General features: G+C 29.4%; 2 protein-coding genes across 5 annotated transcripts; one reads left to right on the forward strand and one right to left on the reverse strand.

Annotated features, from left to right (window-relative positions):
- Positions 1-110: 110 nt before the first annotated feature.
- Positions 111-3,887, reverse strand: LOC146541052 (ommochrome-binding protein-like). The gene is made up of 2 exons (XM_085194656.1): positions 3,734-3,887; positions 111-1,633 (listed from the first exon to the last, which is right to left on the reverse strand). Exon 2 carries the CDS (start codon positions 1,624-1,626, stop codon positions 817-819), a length of 810 nt encoding a protein of 269 aa, XP_085050782.1. The 5' UTR covers positions 1,627-1,633; positions 3,734-3,887; the 3' UTR covers positions 111-816.
- A 2,784-nt stretch (positions 3,888-6,671) lies between these two features.
- LOC146541053 (uncharacterized) lies at positions 6,672-20,951 on the forward strand. Of its 4 annotated transcripts, none has more exons than XM_085193835.1 (15): positions 6,672-6,817; positions 9,665-9,807; positions 11,878-11,967; positions 13,180-13,194; positions 13,989-14,142; positions 14,471-14,664; positions 14,872-15,069; positions 15,185-15,334; positions 15,577-15,784; positions 16,325-16,500; positions 16,996-17,248; positions 17,419-17,570; positions 17,685-17,844; positions 18,173-18,276; positions 18,584-20,951. In XM_085193835.1, exons 2-15 carry the CDS (start codon positions 9,665-9,667, stop codon positions 18,654-18,656), a joined length of 2,070 nt encoding a protein of 689 aa, XP_085049961.1. In that variant the 5' UTR covers positions 6,672-6,817; the 3' UTR covers positions 18,657-20,951. The 4 variants fall into 4 exon arrangements, with proteins under 4 accessions (XP_085049961.1, XP_085049894.1, XP_085050117.1 ...); XM_085193768.1 differs by having other exon boundaries at positions 6,678-6,898; XM_085193905.1 differs by lacking the exon at positions 11,878-11,967 and having other exon boundaries at positions 6,679-6,898.
- Positions 20,952-20,994: the final 43 nt, after the last annotated feature.

Consider the following 20,994-nt stretch of genomic DNA (forward strand, 5'->3'; position numbering starts at 1 on the left):
ATCTTTTTAATTTTATTTAAATTGCTAGAGAGATACGGCCAGACGATATATTTATTAATACATATAAGAATTAAAATAAATTTATAATTATTGTATTAAAACTGCAAATATTTAAATACAAATAATTTATTTTATATTTTAAATTATAACAATTTTTATATTACAGTTGTTGTTTGTACTTTTTTAATAAGAGCACAGATTATACAATATTTTGTTTTAAATGAAAATAATTTCTTTGTATCTAATTTATTAAAGGTATTAAGGCCTGTGTAAACGACAGGTTGTGGGATCGATACTAACTCGAGGAAATAAAATATTTGATATTTTCATTTCTTTGCTTTGGTGTCGAGGTTTTGGCATTTAGTTCTGCCACTAAACACACAATGCCTCCAGAATTCGGCGGAAAGTGGGAAGCTGAGTGTTTTAACACTTGGTTCCCATTTTCTCTCTGCCTACCGCGCTATGTGCGGGACAGTGTAAAGCTAAAAAATATAATATAAAAACATAAACAATGCTTACAACTACTATGTACAAATTAATTTATTATAATATAATAAACTTAAGGCATCTGCTGCATTTTTCGAGGTAGACACACACCTAATGTTAACATAATATTTTCGATACACTTTACAATAATAAAATTATATTCTCTTCGAGTTTGATTAAGGTACGTATGAACTGTTGCTTCTGTGCCTAGTTAAGCCACAACTTTCGCTTTTTGTATAATTAGGTACATTTAACTAACCAAGGCGAGCCTAAGCTTTATTAAAAAATCACAATGACACCAAAATGGCGTCGTATTATAATTAATAACACCTAATCTTCAAAACAACCGACAGAGCTTAAACTTAGCTTAACTAATAAATCATTTACAGCGTAAATTAAATCGTTCGTCTTATAAAAGGCAATCATTTTAAGATTTTTCAAATCAGCAATCTTATCAAATACAAATTTATATTTATTATACATATACAAACCTTCTTTCGTACAAATGAAGGCTCTAGAATAGGAATCGGCAGCGATTGCATTCACTACATGCTTCTCGTGAGTGTTAAGTATTCTACTATTCCTTTTTATTCTATACAATCTTTTGTTATCAGTAAATATTATATTATCATCGTCACTTACAATTAAACTGTCAACTTTGGCTCCTTTAAGTTCTTGTACAGGTGTGGCATATCCATCTTCGAATTGAAAAGCTTGTTTATTTCTATTAATAAAATATAATAGGCCGTTGTAATGCATTGAGATTATATCATCGTTTATAGGTAAGCGTTCGGGTTTTAGTTCATTTATTTTGTATAAGCCATCGCTTCCACCAACATAAACTTTTCCATAGAATTGATCAACTGCTATGGCTGTAGCGTTATTAATGCCATGAATAACTGTAGCTTTTCTAGTATTAGGATCGAAATGGGCGAGTCGTCTCACTATTGTTACATTGAAATCGTCGTAAGTGAAATAAATAGAGTTGTCGTTGGTGTTCACGGCTAAATCATGTATATTGTTTATTCCCTCCTTGATAATTTCCAAATTATAATATCTGTTATCAATGTAGACGCCGTGACATCTCTTATCAGCAAAGGTCGCGGCCGCGAGCGACGCTAGTACAATAAAAAACTTCATTGCAAATCTGAAATTGATAAATGTTTTGTTATTTTTATTGCGATCAGTTTGTAGACTACGGAAGTTAATTTATGTTCTTGACATAGATTTTTTTATTTTTTTTTTCTTATCTTATCTATTTAATAGATATATATTTTTTTCTTATCTTATCTATTATATAGATTCGGCCTATTAAAGAAATATTCCTTGATAGATGGCTGAACTTTAATTATTAAGCCATAATAATACAATGAATGATGATAACGAATATTTACTACACTTAACCTAGCCCAATGTAACATATAATACAACAAGGTTGGATTAATTGAGATGTAGGTAATAATGTCGATTTACCTCGACACCAGAGGGATGAAATGAAAATATTAAATATTTAATTTCTTCGAGTGGGAATCGAACCCATAACTTGTCGCGTTTGCAGTCACTCGTTTATGCACCTGCGCCACGACTGGCTTCAAAGCGCGGCTTTGAGTTCAGCCAATCGACACACAATGCTCTCCTACGGAAAATGGTAAACAGTGTGTCTTAACATTAGGTTTCCTTTTGCCTATCCTACTGTATGCGGGATACTGTGTGGAACTTAAAAAATATAGATTTATCTTTATGTATGTTTCTTAATTTCAGAGTATTCGAGTAAGTTACATACATAGCTACAATACATTTGCCTATTCCCTAATCGCTTATTTTTCTAGTGTCAAGACAATCCATTCCGTGACGATTGAGTTGCGGGACTCAACTCCGTCCTTTGTCTTTTTACCAGAGTGAGGAAATGTAAATAGTTTATTCCCTCAAGTGCGAACCGAACCCATAATTTATACCTCACAGCCACTGAAGATTTAAGTCCGTTGTATATTTGAATATACCTAATTGGTCTATGACTATGATATTTGCTACAAATAAATGTACTTATATACACTACTACGTAGTTTATAAGCTGATATATAGTTTAATTTAAATTTTATTTACTTTATTCACGCTATGTCATACGCAGGAACTAGTCACTAATAGATAGTTGTCACATTTACCTCTCAGAATTGTCAACAATTTCATACGTAATAAATATTAATATTTCCTTATCTTGTCACTTAAACTAAGGAAATTTAGTGTAGAATTACTCTGTTTCTCACATTCATTAAAGCACTATGACATTCTAGGACGGTATACGCCTTCTTGCTAAAGTAACGCAACACATGACTGTAAACGTGATGGTCGTGAGTTCCATTCCCACTTGAGGGAACACATTCGCTTTTCTTCGCTCTGGAGAGCGAGGAACTTACTTCTCGTAGAAATTTCAATAAACCCTCTTAGTGCTACTCTACATTTCCTAAGTAATTTTATCTGTGTGTTGTCTGTCGGTAATTTTAGGCATATAGAATCTAGTGTTAAGAGATTCCATTCATTTCCCTAATTTTCGCTCATTTTGCGATACATAACTTGTTGAATTTTATATAAGGGAGTGTATATACTTTTGATTTCTCATAAAATATCAAAAATCAATAATAATTTAATAGGCTTACAAAATTTCGGAATATGTTATTAAAATGGGACTGTCCTGGTAAAATCGGAACCAATGGCAACTTTGATCGTTGTAATGTAAAGTAACCTTGTGTTGTTTAATAATGTTTTGTTTGTATTGTTGTAGTACCAAAGGAATTGCATGAATGAACAATGCTTATGTTTAATATTATGAAATTGTAATTTCATAATAAAATATTTTTTTATGTATTTAATTTTATTATGTATTTAGTAGGGTAGGGAGACCCAATTATTATTAAGATAATCTGTTCTTAAATTTTTTTAACATTACGCTTTGAGTGGTGGACATTTATTTTTTTATGACTTTTGCTTTACTAAAAACATAAAATAAAAACCATATGTATTTAATAAATTCTACTTATTTATTAATTTAAAAGCCAATTTTTAAAATATTATTTAATAACAAGCCTTTCAAAACATTATTGGATACAAGCAAAAGTTATAATTCATTCAGACAGACACATAATAATGGAATGCTAAAGCTAAATATAATATAACTAAAGCTTAAGCTTAAATTAAATATTTTAAATATTATAACAATTTATATAAATAAATAAAATACATATAAACTTACCCACAAAAATTAAAATAAATCAGAATTATTCGTCACCACTCCACAATAAGCGACCACTCACTGACTAGTGACTACTATGTGTAGGGAAGTGAAACGTATCGATATATCTTTCATCATATCATTACATAAGGTGGGCCGTGAGGTCTGAGGCCACTAGCAAGATATTCTGTTAGTTAGAAAAAATAAAATGATAGTTTTTATTTTAGTAGATTTTTATTAGTGGCAAGTGTATAATTTATGTATAATATTGTCTATATTTTTATATGTTTTCATTTTCTCGCCGTGGTAACGAGGCAAAGCACGACGTTAAGTTGTGCCAATCAACACGCATTGCGTCAAGAATTCAGTGAAAAGTGGGAAACGGAAATGTTTATTTGAAAATATTATATATTTTATTCCTCCGAGTGGAAATCAAACCCATTACTGTCATGTTTACAGTCGCACACCCTGCGCGACGACGGATCCTATGAAATGTAGGTTAGTTTATTTTGACTAGTTAAAATATAATAAGAACTGATTTCCATATTATTTTAAAATGTATTTGTGTTAATTTACATACTTATTATTACATACTTGAATGCTCTATGGTTAAATAATACGTCAAACAATACAATGCATGCATATTATCTTCTAGGTCCTTACAAAATTACGCAAAATAACGTGATAAGATAGACAATGATAAGATAGATAAACTTTTACTGATTTTTAGGGTTCCGTTCACAATAGGTAAAACGATTTATTAAGACTCACCTGTCAGTTCGTCTGTCTGTCACCATAATTTATCTCATGAGCCGTTATAGTGAGACTAGCGGACGCGCGCAGCTTCGCTTGCGTATTTAGGGATGAATTCTAATAACCCATGAATCATGTGTTCCATTAAATATTTTTAAGAGTCTAAATTTCAAATTTTATAAAAATCGGTGGCGATTTAAGAATTTTTCCATACAAACTTTCAACCCCTTATTTGCACCCTTAGGGGGAGAATTCTAGAAAACGATGATACACGTGTTTAATTAAATACTTTTAAAAATCTAAATTTCAAATTTTATAAAAATCGGTGCCGATTTTAAATTTTTTCGATACAAACTTTGAACCCCTATTTTACCCCTTTAGGGTTAAAATTTTTCAAAATCCCTTCTTAGTGGATGTCCAGAATACGAAGGTAAACATCTGTCCAAATTTCACGTTTCTACGCACAGCGGTTACGGCTGTGCGTGCGTCTTACCTCAGTCAGTGAGGACAAGTCCTTTTATATATATAGATAGTAGAAATTTCCCAGACGATATATTTTTGTTGCCGCTATAACAACAAATACTAAAAAAATATAAAATAAATATTTAAGGGGGCTCCGATACAAGAAAACGTGACTTTTTGCCGTTGTATAGAATAGAAACTTTCGTGTGCGAGTCTCGAACTTGCTTGGTTTTTTTTAGGTTCAGAGAGAGAGAGTTCAGAGAGAAGCTAATATCAAACACCTCGTTCTCTATCATCCAAACTTAAGACATCGCGTGCTTTGTGGTGGAACATTTTTTTTCAGTGGTGATGTTAGAACCCACAATGATCGCATCTGTCCTACTGCATCTGGCACTGGCTTTAAATATATCTTTATTGTAGATACATAATATATGAATACTTAGCCAGAATTGAAATATTTTTTTATATTTGCTTTTTTTAAGATTTTTGGCCTGCGAGGTAGGCGTGCGGCGTTATTAAAGTCCAACGTCACATTTTGCACGATGACTTACTTTAACGATGAAATGAAACATTTTAAAAGTAAGCAGTATTCTCTGGAAGGATTAAATGCGCAGCCTCATATTTAACCATTAAAATAATATTTAACCATTTATTTTTTTTACGTACATATTGTATCTAATAATAAGCATAAAATTCAAACAAAAAGCTTGCTAAAAAGCGAAAAAAAGAAGCTTTTTATAAACTTTTATATTAATTAGATGATAGTTTAGTTAAAAAATCGCAAATTATTTCCTTTTGTCTGTGTATTGAATAGTATATGTTTCAATATGAATGAATAGTATATTTCTGGCCCATCCATTTTAATATTCCTTTGCCAAGCACTAATTATGTAATTAATATTTTTGTTAGAAAGTCATTGTGATGTGTGATATTTTTAATCATAACAGTCATAAACACTATTTATCTCACGGCGACAAGGAGAATGTACTTTAAAATAAATTTAATTTAATGTAATATTTTGTTAGTTTAACATACTTACATAAAACATTTGTTTGTTACATTGTATTAATAATTAAAAATATCGATATAGGTAATATAAGTTTAGTAAGTAATAATAATTATTTATTATTTGTTACGCAACCAATTGTTTATAAAATATTACTCAAGCCGAATATAATGATGTACCTTCGCTTCGTATAGATTTTAGAATTTAGATTCGTTTTAAAAATTCATGATTTCTAATTTATTTAGGTCATTAATGTCACTGTCAATGTCATTGTTACGAAGCTGAGATTTCGATTTCAACAGGACTGCCATAACAATAGTTTTTCCCTAATATGTGGGTGGAGCTATCACTTAATATAGCTAAATACTTTTAATATAAAATATTAAACAACAATTTTATTCAATACATCATCAGACTCAATAAAAAACCAACAATTTGATTACTTTATAACTCTTTGGAATAACACATAATGTTTCGAATTTGTGAGAAATACCTAATTGAGGAGCTGAAAAATAAATGAAACTATGTCAAAACACCACTGCTAACATTCCAAGTTAACATTAAATATAGAATATAAATTTCAAAACCATTATTATGAATAGCAGAAAGACAATGTAATTTAGTTTGAACGAATTTTAAATGTTAATGATGTATCTTTTTAACCACATTTTTTAAAAATAATTATATACTCAATAAAAGGGAATAGCAAACCAATCTGGCAACACTTTATTTACCCATCTCGGTAAATGGAAACAGTTTTAGCATCGCTACTAAAGAGAAATGTCATTTATTGTTTATCATTTTGTCTGAAGCTCATAGTATTCCTTTTTTTTATTTATTTTTATTGATGATAAAAACTTGAAGTTAAATATTCAATATATAGAGTAAGTGTTTGCAAGTTCCAGTCTATTTTACTTTTTTGTTGGTGAATACAAATGTGATTTTGGACTGTTTATAGAGGAAGGGTTAGTCATTTATTTAATTTTTTAAAAGTGTAATGTGTGTAATAATATTTTAATTATTTATATAGAAAAGTAAAAACAATCTTAAATAATTCGACTATAATAGTAAATTTAATATTATGTCCTTATGCTATTTCATTAAATATAATTGACGACCGACGCGTCAACTATATTTATTATTATTATTATTTTAAAAATATGTAACTAGTTGTACTCTAAATGCAGTTATGTAAAAAGTCTTATATAGTTGTTTTTACATTTAAAATAAGGTATATAGATAATTACGAATTTGTAATAGATAATTCATAGTTGTTTTTTAAGATTTATGTATGTATTGAATGGCAGTTTTACTTTAATTTCTTTGAGAGACATTATAAAAAAGTAATTTGATATACAATAAAAATGTTGTGGATAGGACATATGTCCTATCCACAACATTTTGAGGAAAACAGATTGAGGAAAATCTAACTAAAAACATATATATGTTCTCAATCTGACCATATTCCATTATTTTATTAATATCATAAAATTCCTAAATTAGTAGAAATTGAGTGTAAGTAAATATTAATTTAATGAAAGTCATTTAGATAAAAAAAAATATTTTGTATTAAAACCATGACCACTCAACAAAATATTGGTGTCCACCTCAGAATTATAACAAAAGTGAAAGTAAACCTTTATATAAAAAGATCACTTAAAAGTCAGCAGGGTAGGCAGAGGGAACTATTGTTAAGACACTCTGTTCCCTGTTTTCCGCCAAATTCTGGAGATATTGCATGTTGAGTGGAATAATTCAATGTCAATGTCAAGATAGCTGCAAAACAAATAAATAAATTTGTTATTTAAAATTGTTTTATAGTTAGAAATTACACTTCCACTCACAACATTAGATTCCCTCAGCATACCTGGTACCTGTTAAGCAGGATTGCTTTTATTATTTATTTTTACTTTTATTATTCCACTTCAGCAGGTTGCAATATTAGAAAATAAGCTTTAAAACTTCACATTTGTATTTTAGAGATTACGTTAAATGTAAACTGTTAAAAAAAAAATCATATGATATGAGGGTTACAAAGACCATAAAGAAGAATCACATTTTTATTACTTTTATAGAGAAATTTGATATTTTTATTATAATAATAAATTATAGATATATAATTACAAATATTTGTTTTATAAATTTTGCACTTGCATAGAAATAGGGAACATTAACATGTTATTTATAAATGTAACCTTCATTCATTCACATCTTCATTCACTCTTAGTGGCCTTGCTAGTTCTATGTGCACTGTAAGAAATATTCAAATACAGCAGTGTCTTCAGCATTCAACATTGACATGAAAATAAACTTCTTTATAAATTGTGAATGGACAGAGCTTTATTGTTATACATATTGTTTATTGAAATTAATGTTTTCCTGTTTTGTTTGTTTTAATGTAAATAAATATTTACATATATAAAATAGTGGGTTCAATTCTACTTAGGGAAAATTTATTTTCCTCTACATTTGACTATAATCAAATTATTTTCATTTTGTTCTTGCAGCCTTTGGAATGGAGACTCTGTTTCTAATTTTCTGCCAAATTCAACACATTATGTGTATTTGCACTGCATTGCATTGAGTGGTAAAACTTAACTCCGCGCTTTGTCTCGTTACCAGAACGGAAAAATTAAAAAGTTTCATATTTCATTCCCCCTGAGCGAGAATTGAATCCACAACTAACAGGTATCAATGAGGTAAAACTTATAGTAGGTAAATAATATCACATCCATCAAACAATGTTTATTGTATAGAAAGGTTACTTGATTCCACTTGGGTATTGTTTACATTAAGGATATAGCAATTCTTAGTTGTAATAAATGATATTAAAGTGTAAAAGGAATATAATTAATAATTATATACTTTGAAAAGTTTAAGAAACACACACATTTCTACACTTAAGTGCTATGGAATGTTTTCGGAGCTATAATTTATTTCAGCCTAAACTCGAATGGTTTACTAGTAACTTCTCAAAAGTTCCACTATTCAGGTCTTGGCTCCTTGCTGCCAAGTTCCATAAAAATGAAATTTTTAAAAGTGGACCAAAGAGGCTAAAGGGTTTAAGAGTCTACTCTGTCCCTGAAGAAATGAAAGCTATGTGGCTGTCTGTGAGGAAGTCGACGAGTGTAAGGGCGCTCCCTGCGGGACGCGAACCTCGGCTTGCGGCCGTCGAGCGGACTGGGATTTCACCTTTGCTAAGCAAACCAGCCGCGACATGAAGCCGCGACTGGGGAGACGGTGGTCGCCTGTATTGTCTTTTCCATAAAAAAACATTTAAACATGGAAGAGCTGCAGGCTAAAGCTAGTTTAAATACTATTATATCGTTTGAGGAAAATCTAACTAGCGTAATATATAATGTATAGACACACTTTTTCCATTCTTGTATTATATTGTGAATTATAATTTATTATTAATTATATTTATTCATTATTAATTAATGTTTTTATGTTCGAATAATCAACTTGTTGAGTACAATTGATAATTATTTTATTTATTTTGAATTTCTTTGGGTTATGAGATATCTTATGTGTAATGCTAATATTATTTTTAAAATAATACATAAAAATAGATTAAATTAACACAATAATTAATATACACACACTAGCATATGTTTGACAATATAGTACTTTCAAATTTTAATTAGGTATTATAAATAAGTAAATGGACGAAAAACGTAAAAATGTATACAATTATTAAATAGTAATAGTGTTCTTTTAAATTATTTCAGATGGCGGTCTCCATGTCGAAGAGGTGGTACAGGTCGCGGAGGAATCAACTCATCATTATAATAGTGTTAATATTCTCCATACTCTACTATGTATCGCTAAATGACAGTTTTCATACTGAACAAGATTTAGATCTGACGAGAAGGTAGGAACTAGTAATGTTACAGCTTCCTGGTTATTTTAGTTATGTATTTGTTTGCACTTGTAGTGTTTTTTTCTATGTATTTGGCATATAAGAAGGTAGCTTACTGCATTTTTTTTTTGATATTTAAAATAATTAAAAAATGTAAAAAGAATCCAATAATAAAGACGGCAGAGAGATTATAGCTTAGCTAGCTATCAGCAATAATATTACGCAATAATAAAGTTCGCAGCTTGAAATTCTGCAATTTTTTTTAACGTTTTTTTTTTGTTTTGATTGTGCACGTGTCTTACAGAACAAGTGATGTTTGTGTGTATTAGTACATTTTAAAGTATTTAGTGTTATTTTGCACTTAGCTATGTGATTTTTTATTTTATATATATAGCTTTTCATGTTGTTTATGGTGTTTGTCTGTTTACTTGTTTTATTAGTTTTATTAATTAATGAATTATTGAAGACATGGATATATAATGTGTATATACTAGTGGTCAGCTCGTGACTTCGGACTTGTCATCCATTAATTTTTCATAGACCCTCTTGTCGTGTGTTTTTCGTAATCAACTTATATTTTTTGTGAAATGAATAATAATCGGTCTATCACTAAAGTTCATTATTTTTTTCTTAATGAAATTATTTCTCATGATGGTCTACGGCGGTTAGACTTAAATCAATCAGTACAATAAGACCTATTATCCTATAATTATGATATTTTAAATAATATTCTAGTATTCGATATTTATAGGTGTTAGGTGTAGGTGTTTTGTAATAATTTGTGGGCGTATAAATTGACACTGTTTTAGTTCAAACGTCGACTGGCATCGGTATCAGCTAATGCAACAGTAAAATAATATAAAGATAATAAAAATGGAATCTTATTAATTATTCTTTTTTTTAGTTTCACGCTTTATAGCAGTAGACAGAGGGAACCTCGTGTAAGACACTCGTTCTACGCTTTTTGATTAGATAAAAAACATTGTGTTGGGTAGCGAAATTTAACACTGTTGTCTGTTTTACTAATTAAATATAAATTTTTGGAGGGATGGTCAATCCCCCCAAAATCCCCCCGAATCAGGAGCCACCGGGCTTACAATCAGGCGCGACCATAGGACGTCATTAAAATTATTTATTTATAATTACTAATTAGTCTTAGTTGTAAATGTAAAAAGGCCACAAATATATAATATTTTACTTTCGACAGTAAAATTTAATTAAAAATTAATGAACAGTAAATGAAAATTTATGACAATGATATGGTTTTACTACTATACCTTGTGTTTAAAATGAATTTTCATTACGCATATTATGTATATGTAGGTAATGCAATAACATTAATCTTTTACCATCATTTCGCTTTTAAGGCAGAGGTTACTTTGTATAAATACAGCCCGTCTTCTATTCAATATTAGTTATAATTATAAAGAAATTTTATCTGTTTTTTTAACTGAACCTACAACCGCGACTTTTTTCATAACAAGTCAAACATAAAATTTAACATGTGTATTTTTAAATGGGTATTTAATTTACCTTCAGTTTAAATTAAAATCTCAGCTATTTTCATTTTCATGATAAGATAACAAGTTGTGAGGTTATAGAAAAGTACGCCTCATGTAGGTCTCTAGGTACATTTCCATTTATGTTACGTTTTATTTCTCCAGTTTACCACTATTTAAAGATGAACGTTGCGTAATCTAACGCCGTTCCTCGTATTTTTTTGTAAATATACATGTAATAGTTTTTTTTACAAATAGGTCATATGAAGTAGGTACCTACATAATAATCAATAGAACCCTCGATATGCGTGTCTGACAAGCGTTTGAGTGGTTTTTAAGTATTGTATCACTTATATATACTATTTTATCGTTATGAAATAAGTAAAGGCGTATTGGGACACGACCATAAATGTTATCTATCTCATACGACAAAACAAAATGCGCTTAATACTGATTTCTTTCCGAAGAATCTAATAAAAAATCACATTATATTCACTTATTCTTTTGTCATTTAAATAGACAAGTAAACAGACAGACATTTTAAAACAACTATATCTAAGAGCACTTCTGTAATTGCTTCTAGAATTAAATCATCTAGTACTGCATTTCAGTCTAAGCTTGTGGTTTCTTTGCCTAAGGTGACGGAAATACCTCCACCTAACAATTTTGAAAGGTAATTTTTAATCTATGACTTTTTTCATATATTTTTTTATTATGCATGGAGATTTGCATGATTTAATAAATATAGCCTATGGTTGTTTCTTTTGGTTCTTCAGAGTACTGCATGACTATTAACTGTAAGTATATATTACTATAATTCGTTTATTAAATTTATTATAATAGTAATTTTAAGAAAAGATTTTTTTAATTTCACGGAACCTCGCAACATTCACTGAACTCAAATTCAGTTCAGTTCAATTATTTATTTATGACATTTCGATTGTATCAAACCTTGACATCTATTCAATCAGTCAATCAAACATCCAGCGATACAGTACGATCGATGAGTCGTAGCCGCCTTGAAATTAGATTTTGTGAATTTTTCTCGTTTTTCCGCATTTCTTAGGAAGAGAATAATGAAAAGTGAGAAAAATCTAAGTCATTCAATCTAAAATAAGTCCGTGTACGCTAACTTCAGGGCGGCTCCAACTCGTTGAATACTTAGTACGAAATAAAATGTGTTTGCACTAAAACCACGTATAATGTGCGTGGATTAACCGCAAATATATCTCAATTTATCTTAGATTCTTGTTACAATATTATTTTTAGATATATGTACATACATATGTATGTTGGTATAGATAATGGTGGACTATAAAACGTACAATTCCGTTTATTTCCGTCTAAGTTCTCTCTTAGCCCTCCTCTATACTCGTCAAGAAACATTCATGACAAATTTAAATTTTCTAACTTTAGTAAGTAGGTTTGTTTTTTTTCGTCTTTAGTAACGAAAGAGTTTTATATATTAAGATAAACTTTATATTTCTCTGTATTTAAGTTCGGTGGAGAGTAGTAATTAGGGGATCTAAAATCGGGTTGTCTTTGCCTTAAAATTTTTAATAATATAAAAAAATATATTTTATTCAAAGATAGATGATGTATTTATTTATTTCAAACATAATTATGTGTATTATATATGTTGCTTTAGCACGTTAATTTTTAAAGCTTATCGTATCGTACGCTAAGAAAGACTAATTTAAACAATTTACAATTTATGAGTAGTCACTATAGAATTTCAATACAAATTTTTCAGACAAACATGAGTTGTTAAAAAAATTAAAATTAATTCTTACTGTGCGATATGATAGTATGAAATAATTATTTTTTTTGCTGACCGTATATTTTAAGCATGACTTAATTGATATTTTACTTTTTCTTTTTTCAGAGATACGCTTATTGAGTAAGTAGATGTTTAGATTTTTTATTTTTAGTATTGGTGGCAAATAGTTTTTTTATTATTTATATTATGCTAAAGAAACATAGTGCTTATTTGTTATCATTAAAAAAACATATTGAACTATATTAAATATTCTATTTTGATTTCCCTAATATATTTTTGTCATAGCGTCAGTTCAGGACCTTCTAAATGTGACATTTAGCAAACTTTCTCGTGAAAATGATTAATTGAAGTATCTGTCTATCTAATTAATATTAGATTGTAAGCATATTCTGTTGATAAAACAGTACAATCTATTTTTTATCTAACTTTTTTTAACTATTCACATCTCTTTAAAGTAACTAAAAGTTGTGTGAATCGATCTGTCAGTTAGAAAGTCTTTTAAGGCATGTCGTGGCGTCCTGCACTGACGCCGATAATATAAGTGTTTTTTTGCGGTTTACCAGATACACATCTGTAATGATAGACGATTAAATTACATACTCCTAAATTTTATCATTTTAAAATGAGCACTGTCTTCTATACTTATGCACTTTTGAGAAGCTTCAGTTTGCTTTTTCCCGTAGAGCAGGGTAGTCTACTACTAACTTAGTGTTAAGACACTTCGTTTTCCATTTTCCTTCCAATTTCCGAGACATCACGTTTTAAGTGACGGAACAGAACGCCACGCTTTGCCTTGTTGTGTTTATTTTATTTAATATTGTAAAAATATAATATATGGAATCACAATCACGTTTAGGCTAATATTTTCGTAAGATAACTGTAGATATCTACAATTATTTATGTTATATTTACAGATATATAGAAAAGAAGTTAGAGCAAGCGTTAAAACAAGACAAGGGGACGGGATGTGAAATTCCTAGGTTAGACCCTTTTGCCAAGGAAGTCACGCAGTTCGATAAAGAAATGCCTAAAGTTGTTTGTCAAGGAACGGATTGGGTTAAGTGTTATGTAAGTATAATTTCATTATTATTATTTATTTTGGATTAATTAATATTTTCGGCGTTAAGTGTCTTCACTCAACGTGGAATGTCTCGAGAATTTAGTGAAAAGTGGGGAAAGGAGAAGCTTAATTGGTTCTACCTCTAGCGTGAAGGTATTAAATATTTTAAGTTATCGAGCTATTAATAGTATTAAATGCTTCGTTGGGTCATACTTCTTTTCTTAATAAAAACTAGCGATCGACAGCGATATATATCACTTCTAAACTTGCCCTTTATCCAGAATAAACTTCACAAGGATTTCTTCGAAATATTGACCATATTTTATACAATTTCAGCTTTCCCAATGCAAAGTAGTGCCTGAAATATTAGAAACTACTAACGATATAATATGTAAATACAGTGACATAATATATGAGAGTGACCACAAATACGTACTAGGGCCACCGTTCGATGTTTACGGGAGTGATGCTTATGTTCTAACGAAAAGCGATCATGTTAAAATTAAATGTACCGGTAAACATAAAAATAGGTAAGTCCTGAATTTCCAAGCTTTTTAATAAAAAATTACACTACCTATATAGAAAAGTCGAATATTAGAATTTTTCAGGTAAATCACCGGAAAAAATCATTACAAATTACGTTTGTACTTAATATTCGCTTTGTTGAGTCAATATGTTCCGTCTCGAAATTAGGCAAGAATTATCTTATTTAATATAAATTTATATAAATTTTACAGCATTCTACCATCAAAATGGATTGGCCACGGTATCGGCTTCAGAACAACTTCGAACCCCCAAACCCCTTTGGGAAGAGAGAACACTCTGAATGTATTAATATTTGGTTTCGATTCGACATCAAAAAATGGTTTTATACGTAGAATGCCTAAAAGTTATAAAGTATTGACTGAAGAGCTCGGTGCCACGATATTGAATGGGTAAGTTTTTATTTAAAATTAATAATTATAAAGTAATCTATTAGGAACATAGTAAATATTTTTTTTTTGTGTAATTTTAATAAAGTTAGTAGGCTTAACTTTTTATATATTTTAGCTACAATATAGTAGGCGATGGCACCCCAGCAGCATTATTTCCGATTTTAACGGGAAAAACTGAACTCGAATTACCCGATATGAGGAAAAAAATTAACGACGTCACTTTGGATAAAGTGCCCTTTTTGTTTTACAAGTTGAAGGAAGACGGGTAAGTTATTAAATTTATGTGAAAAAATATCGAGACCTTCGATTGAATGCGGCACGGGGCGCTCCTTGCAAAATTTCATCCATTCTACAGACTTCCCGAGAGCTTGTACGCTGATTACATGCCAAATAACTATTAATTCCAAACCAGTAGTTCCTGAGATTAGTGTGTTCAACTAAACAAATTCATCAGCTTCATGATATTAGTATACATTTTTTTTATTTTATTTTTTACTCTTTTTTTAGATATCGTACAGCATATTTCGAGGACATGCCATGGATAGGTACGTTTCAGTACAGATTCAATGGTTTCCTTCATCAGCCGGCCGATCATTATTTGAGATCGTTTTATTTAGAAGAATCTAATAACGGCAAGAAATGGTCGAGTGGTAAAATTAAATATTGTGTGGGTGACACCCCGCAGTATAAGTTAATGTTGAATATAACTGAACAGGTATCTATTTTATTTATGTTTTAAAGTTATATAAAAAAAAAACATGTTCGAATTAATCATTATTGTATTTCCTTGTTCTGGTAAGTCTCAACAAGCAATATCCTGAAAATTCGTCGGTGTTTGGGAAACGGTGTGCCTTAGTTAGGTTCCCTCTAACTACCTTGCTATAAGCGGGATACAGCGTGAAGTAAAAAGTATTAAAAGTACAAAAACAAAGGCACAAAGAGTACCAAAAGAAAATAATAAATACTTGTACATTATACTGATGATATAAAAAAATACATTGCATAGTAATGGGTATAAAGGTGTGGTTTCGCACTCGGGCCAATGAAGTCTTATGATTTCCTCATTCTGAAAATAAGACAAATCGCGTTGTTAAGTTTCGTCACTCAACACGCAATGTTTCGAAAATTCGTCGTTGCGTGGAGAACGGAGTGCACGTAACATTTAACAATATATCCCTTTTGGCTAACCAGCTATATGCTGAGTAAATCGTGAAACAACACAAAACTAACTAATTTTACTATATATTTTTTTCAGTTTTTTCAATTAAACGGTAAACGTTTTGGTTTTACGTTCATAGCGGATATAACTCACGATGATTTTAACATGATTTCAACTGCAGATGATGATACTGCCATATTCTTATCGAATTTACTTAAATCTGGTCAATTGAGAGATACGTTGTTGTTTGTCATGGGGGATCATGGGCCCAGGTACGGTATATTTTTTAACAGAATGTGGCAAAATTGTAAGGAAAATGGCGGACCAATTCCGGGATAAGAAGTAGCCTATAAATTGGCCCACATCTCATTTATCTTCCCTTGAAGTGGCCACAATAATCAATTGTGCTATTTCGGAGATTTGGGTCAAAGAAAGGCAGATTTTAATAATAGTTGTTTGTGTTTATTATCGTGTAAATAACTGTATGCAAGTCCAGGTTGGATTCCCGCAACCTTCGGTCTAAGCAGCAGATTTTGAAAGCCTAACTTCGGGGCGACCACTACTCGTTGACCACACTGTATTTGCTTGCGACTTTTTAGAACCACTGTCGAAGCCAGTAAAAGCAAATAAAGTCCAGTGTGACAAAATGCAAAGTTATTTCTTTATATTGTAGTTATTTCTTTAAATTGATTGTAGGGAAGAATATGAAGTATTCCCTGTTATTTCTGATTATATTCAATTTTTATTTTTTATATATAATGTTTTAGATACGCAAAAGTAAGAGATACATTACAAGGTAAATTAGAAGAGCGACTTCCTTTAATGGGGATAAGACTACCGGATACATACACAAGAAAAAATCCGCAAAAATTATATCATTTGAAAAAAAATGCCGAAGTGTTGACGACTCCGCACGATATTTATGCGACTATCTTGGATGTATTGAATTTGGAAATTTATAAAAATGATTATAAAGTGAAAGGTGCTGATTTGACGAGAGGACTTAGTTTGTTAGAGCCGGTAATTTTTTTAATTGTTTTTTTTAACGTACAAAAAAAACAAACAAACATAGAGATTAAAATTTTCATGATCTGTGTCCTGTTATTATTTTCACACATACAGACACACAGACACAGTTTTTTTATTAGTATAGTAAATTTTTTATCTATATTTATTGCTTTTCTTCCTAGATAACAAAAAACCGGTCTTGCAGTGAAGCGGGAATCGAACCTCACTGGTGCTCTTGTTTGAACTGGGAAAATGTTTCAACTACTGATCCTATGTATCCAAAAGTTGCTAATGCTTTAGTGGATTATATTAATTTACTTACCGAAGGTCAACGGTAAGTGTTTGAATATTATTTATTTATTTTATTAAGGTCGTCCTGGCACAGGCGCGCAATGTCTCGAAGATTGTGTTGTGTGAAGCAGATTTTTTAATTTTTAATTAATTTCAGTTCAAAATGCGCTCAACGTACATTAAAAACAATAATATGGGTTATGAGGAAAATAGCTAATAATGGCGTCTTAACGTTTCTCGAAGCAAAAGACTCGGACGGATATGTAGGAAAATTTGGAGCTAAAGTGAAACAGGACAAAGAGGATTATCAAGTTAAAGTAAGTATATTTTTTATTGATAATAGATGTTTCTAATAATGATGTTTAATTTATTCTTATGGAGCATCGGACTAAAAACACGACGGCTTCGATTCTTACTCGGGGGAGGGAACTATTTAATATTTTCATTTCTTCGCTCTGCAACACTCAACGTCTCGAAACCAACACTTCGTCGGTGGAGCATGGGGAATAGACTGTGTTAACACTCTTCCCAATTCTCTCTGCATAACGTGCTAATTGCCGTTTACAGCGTAAAGCTATAATATATAATATTGATTTTGATATTCATTATTTTTATTATTTTATCCATTTTCTTTATGATTTTTAGCTGGCAGTCGGTCCTGGATATGGTATATATGAAGCCTCTTTAACATATGTTCTAAGCGCTGATAAATTTGAATCTAATTCCCGTGATATATCTAGGACTAATGCGTGAGTATTTTTATATGTAATATGTATTTTTTTATATTCAACTATATAGTTAAAAAAAGTACTCGATGGTTGTAGATTCGATTGCAGATAATGGAAATATTTGTAATGTTTAATAACTGTCATATTACCTTACGTTAAACTAAGTGGGGCTATCAGAAAATCTAATAATACCGTCAAATATGTTTTTAAATTACAAAAAAAAAATTAAGCTATAAATATAAGGAACAAATTCGATTTGAACCACTTTCTTAATATAATTTTTCTTATTATACGGGGATGTATAATTTATTATATTTTTTTATTTCAGCTACAATAATGAACCAGCCTGTATAAGTGCAACACATCCACATCTCAATATGTACTGTTATTGTAACGATTAATATAAATAACAATTTCAAGATTATTATAACAAAAATAATTTAATAACATAACAACAATACCACAAATTGAATAGTTAGAAATAGTACTGATAATGAAATATTTTGCTTAATATATTATGTTCCAAGAAAGTCAGTAACACCAATAATATAATAAAAAGTAATAATAATAACACATTTGAAATAGTAGCAATAGTCACTTATTATCCAGTAGTTATAAACACTGTATCAAATTAAGACTTTTAAGATTATAATTTAAAATAACAATAACATATATAAATTAAATAGACAATAGTGATATTAAATAATTAATATTTTGCTTAATATACTGTTCCCAAAAAAAACTCAATAATACCAATAAAATAACAAATATGAAATAGTTAACAGCCATAGTTTGCTTAATATTCAGCAAATGGTAATAACTTTATTAGATGAATTAAAAAAAAACATACCTTTCTTTCGCTTTTATTGAAAGACCACATCAGTAATGTTAATTATTAAATATTTTAACAGTTCAAATAAAACTGTAAAAAATAAACAAACCACTAAGAAATGTTTGGATACCTATCTATATCTGATAAACTATTAAACTGATTTTAATGAAACTTTAGGGAACACCTATAGTATATTTCATATAAACCAAAACGAATCAACCCGTAATGGCTTTAGTTTCTGAGATACTTGCATACAAATTTACAAACCTCCAGTACTTATAAAAAACACACGTGCTTAAAAGCTTAAATAGTAATGTCTCATATATACTTGTAAAGCTGATAACCTCCTTTTTAAAAATAGGTTACTAATTACATCAATAAAGCAGTGGCTTTATTGGAAACTTATGTAAGTCATAATTGTATGATAAAAATGTAACAAAATTTTGTTATAAATGTTTCAAATAACTCAATAACAAAGAACGATAATTACAATAAAATTCACACAGAATAGTAATATTTTGCTTTATACATAAATATAAATTTTAAATATTACAATACTTTTGTTGTAAATAATGAATTAAGAGATTACATAATCGTACCTTTGTTATAAAATGAAATTCTATTTATTATAATTTGATCGTTGGAATCGATTTTTTACTTATTTGATTAATTCTAAAAGAAATGTGATCTCGATATTGATTTGGAGGAAGTTTTATTTATTTTTAAATTTTGTTTGTTTTTTATATTAATTAAGATCTGTATGAGTTCCTTTAATTAACGGAATAGTCATTGCTACGTTAACTATTTTTATTTAAAATTAATAAATGATTGAAAGAATGATTATAAATTCGATTCCCGTGTAAGACAAATGTGTCTATGTAACATAGGTACTTGTAAAAATTTGAGTGTTTGTTTTGTGTGTTTTCTTCTAGTACTTATTATAATTATATGCCTTATAGCAATTATGCTATAAGGCAAATAATTTCAGATTTTTAATAATTAAATGTAGTACACAAATAATTGATCTTTATATTTTTTCTTATGAACAGTTTTCTTGCCAAATTTTGAGTTAGACCATTTGCAACAGGCATTTTTTAAGGTAATGGTGATGGATACGATAATTTATATGATTATATTTATTAAATTGTCTTTATTGTTTAAATTGTTTTTATATAAATTAATTATTTAGTAATACAATGTGTATTTCTAGTTTTATGAAGTTACCATTTTTTGTAGATTTTTTCCTTTCATAATGATATTTGATTTAATGTTTAATATTTTAAGGCCATCAAAGCGTGTGGAACAGCGTTTGACTGTGAACGCGATGGTTGTCGATACGATTCCCACTCGGGAAATAAATATTTTTTATTTCCTATTTTGTCCCTAGGTTACCTCTGTTTATCCTGCTATATATGGGATGCGTAATGCGTAAAACTAAAAAAATATTATTAAAAAATGATTGCTGACCATTGTAACTTAAACGCTTTTTTCATTCTATGTATAGCTTAAGATAATTTTCAAAATTGAATGTAATGTTATATACATATATTTATTTTTTCATATTTTTCTTGTCACATTCAATATTTTTCTAAGATCTCTTATAATTATGAAGCAATTAAAAACTTATTTTCATTACATACTTATAAAAAAGTTACATTATAATATTTTTTGTCTCATAAGATTTTCTTCTCGCACACAATCTGTTTAACTAGCGTTATTAAATTTTCACAAATGAAATTACATTATACTCATTAATTAAGTTTTTGTATAATTTTGTCTAAAAAGCTTAATTGAATCGTATTTATTTATAGCTTTGGAATAGATCTAGTCTGTATAATAATGTAAATAATAAATAAATATAAAGTACAGTTTGTTTTTTTATACCTATTACAGTTTTTATTTAAATT

The sequence above is a fragment of the Heliconius melpomene genome, chromosome 1, assembly GCF_056956725.1.
Source record: "Heliconius melpomene rosina isolate 202511_hmr_F chromosome 1, ASM5695672v1, whole genome shotgun sequence".
Taxonomy (NCBI): domain Eukaryota; kingdom Metazoa; phylum Arthropoda; class Insecta; order Lepidoptera; family Nymphalidae; genus Heliconius; species Heliconius melpomene.

What these genes read in the sequence shown, in the direction of transcription:
- LOC146541052 (XM_085194656.1), bottom strand. Translation starts at nt 1,626, where the DNA reads ATGAAGTTTTTTATTGTACTAGCGTCGCTCGCGGCCGCGACCTTTGCT.
- LOC146541053 (XM_085193835.1), top strand. Translation starts at nt 9,665, where the DNA reads ATGGCGGTCTCCATGTCGAAGAGGTGGTACAGGTCGCGGAGGAATCAA. An exon ending in GGTGCCACGATATTGAATGG is followed by an intron (nt 15,070 to 15,184) that starts GTAAGTTTTTAT and finishes TATATATTTTAG; the next exon opens with CTACAATATAGTAGGCGATG. An exon ending in ATGGGGGATCATGGGCCCAG is followed by an intron (nt 16,501 to 16,995) that starts GTACGGTATATT and finishes ATAATGTTTTAG; the next exon opens with ATACGCAAAAGTAAGAGATA.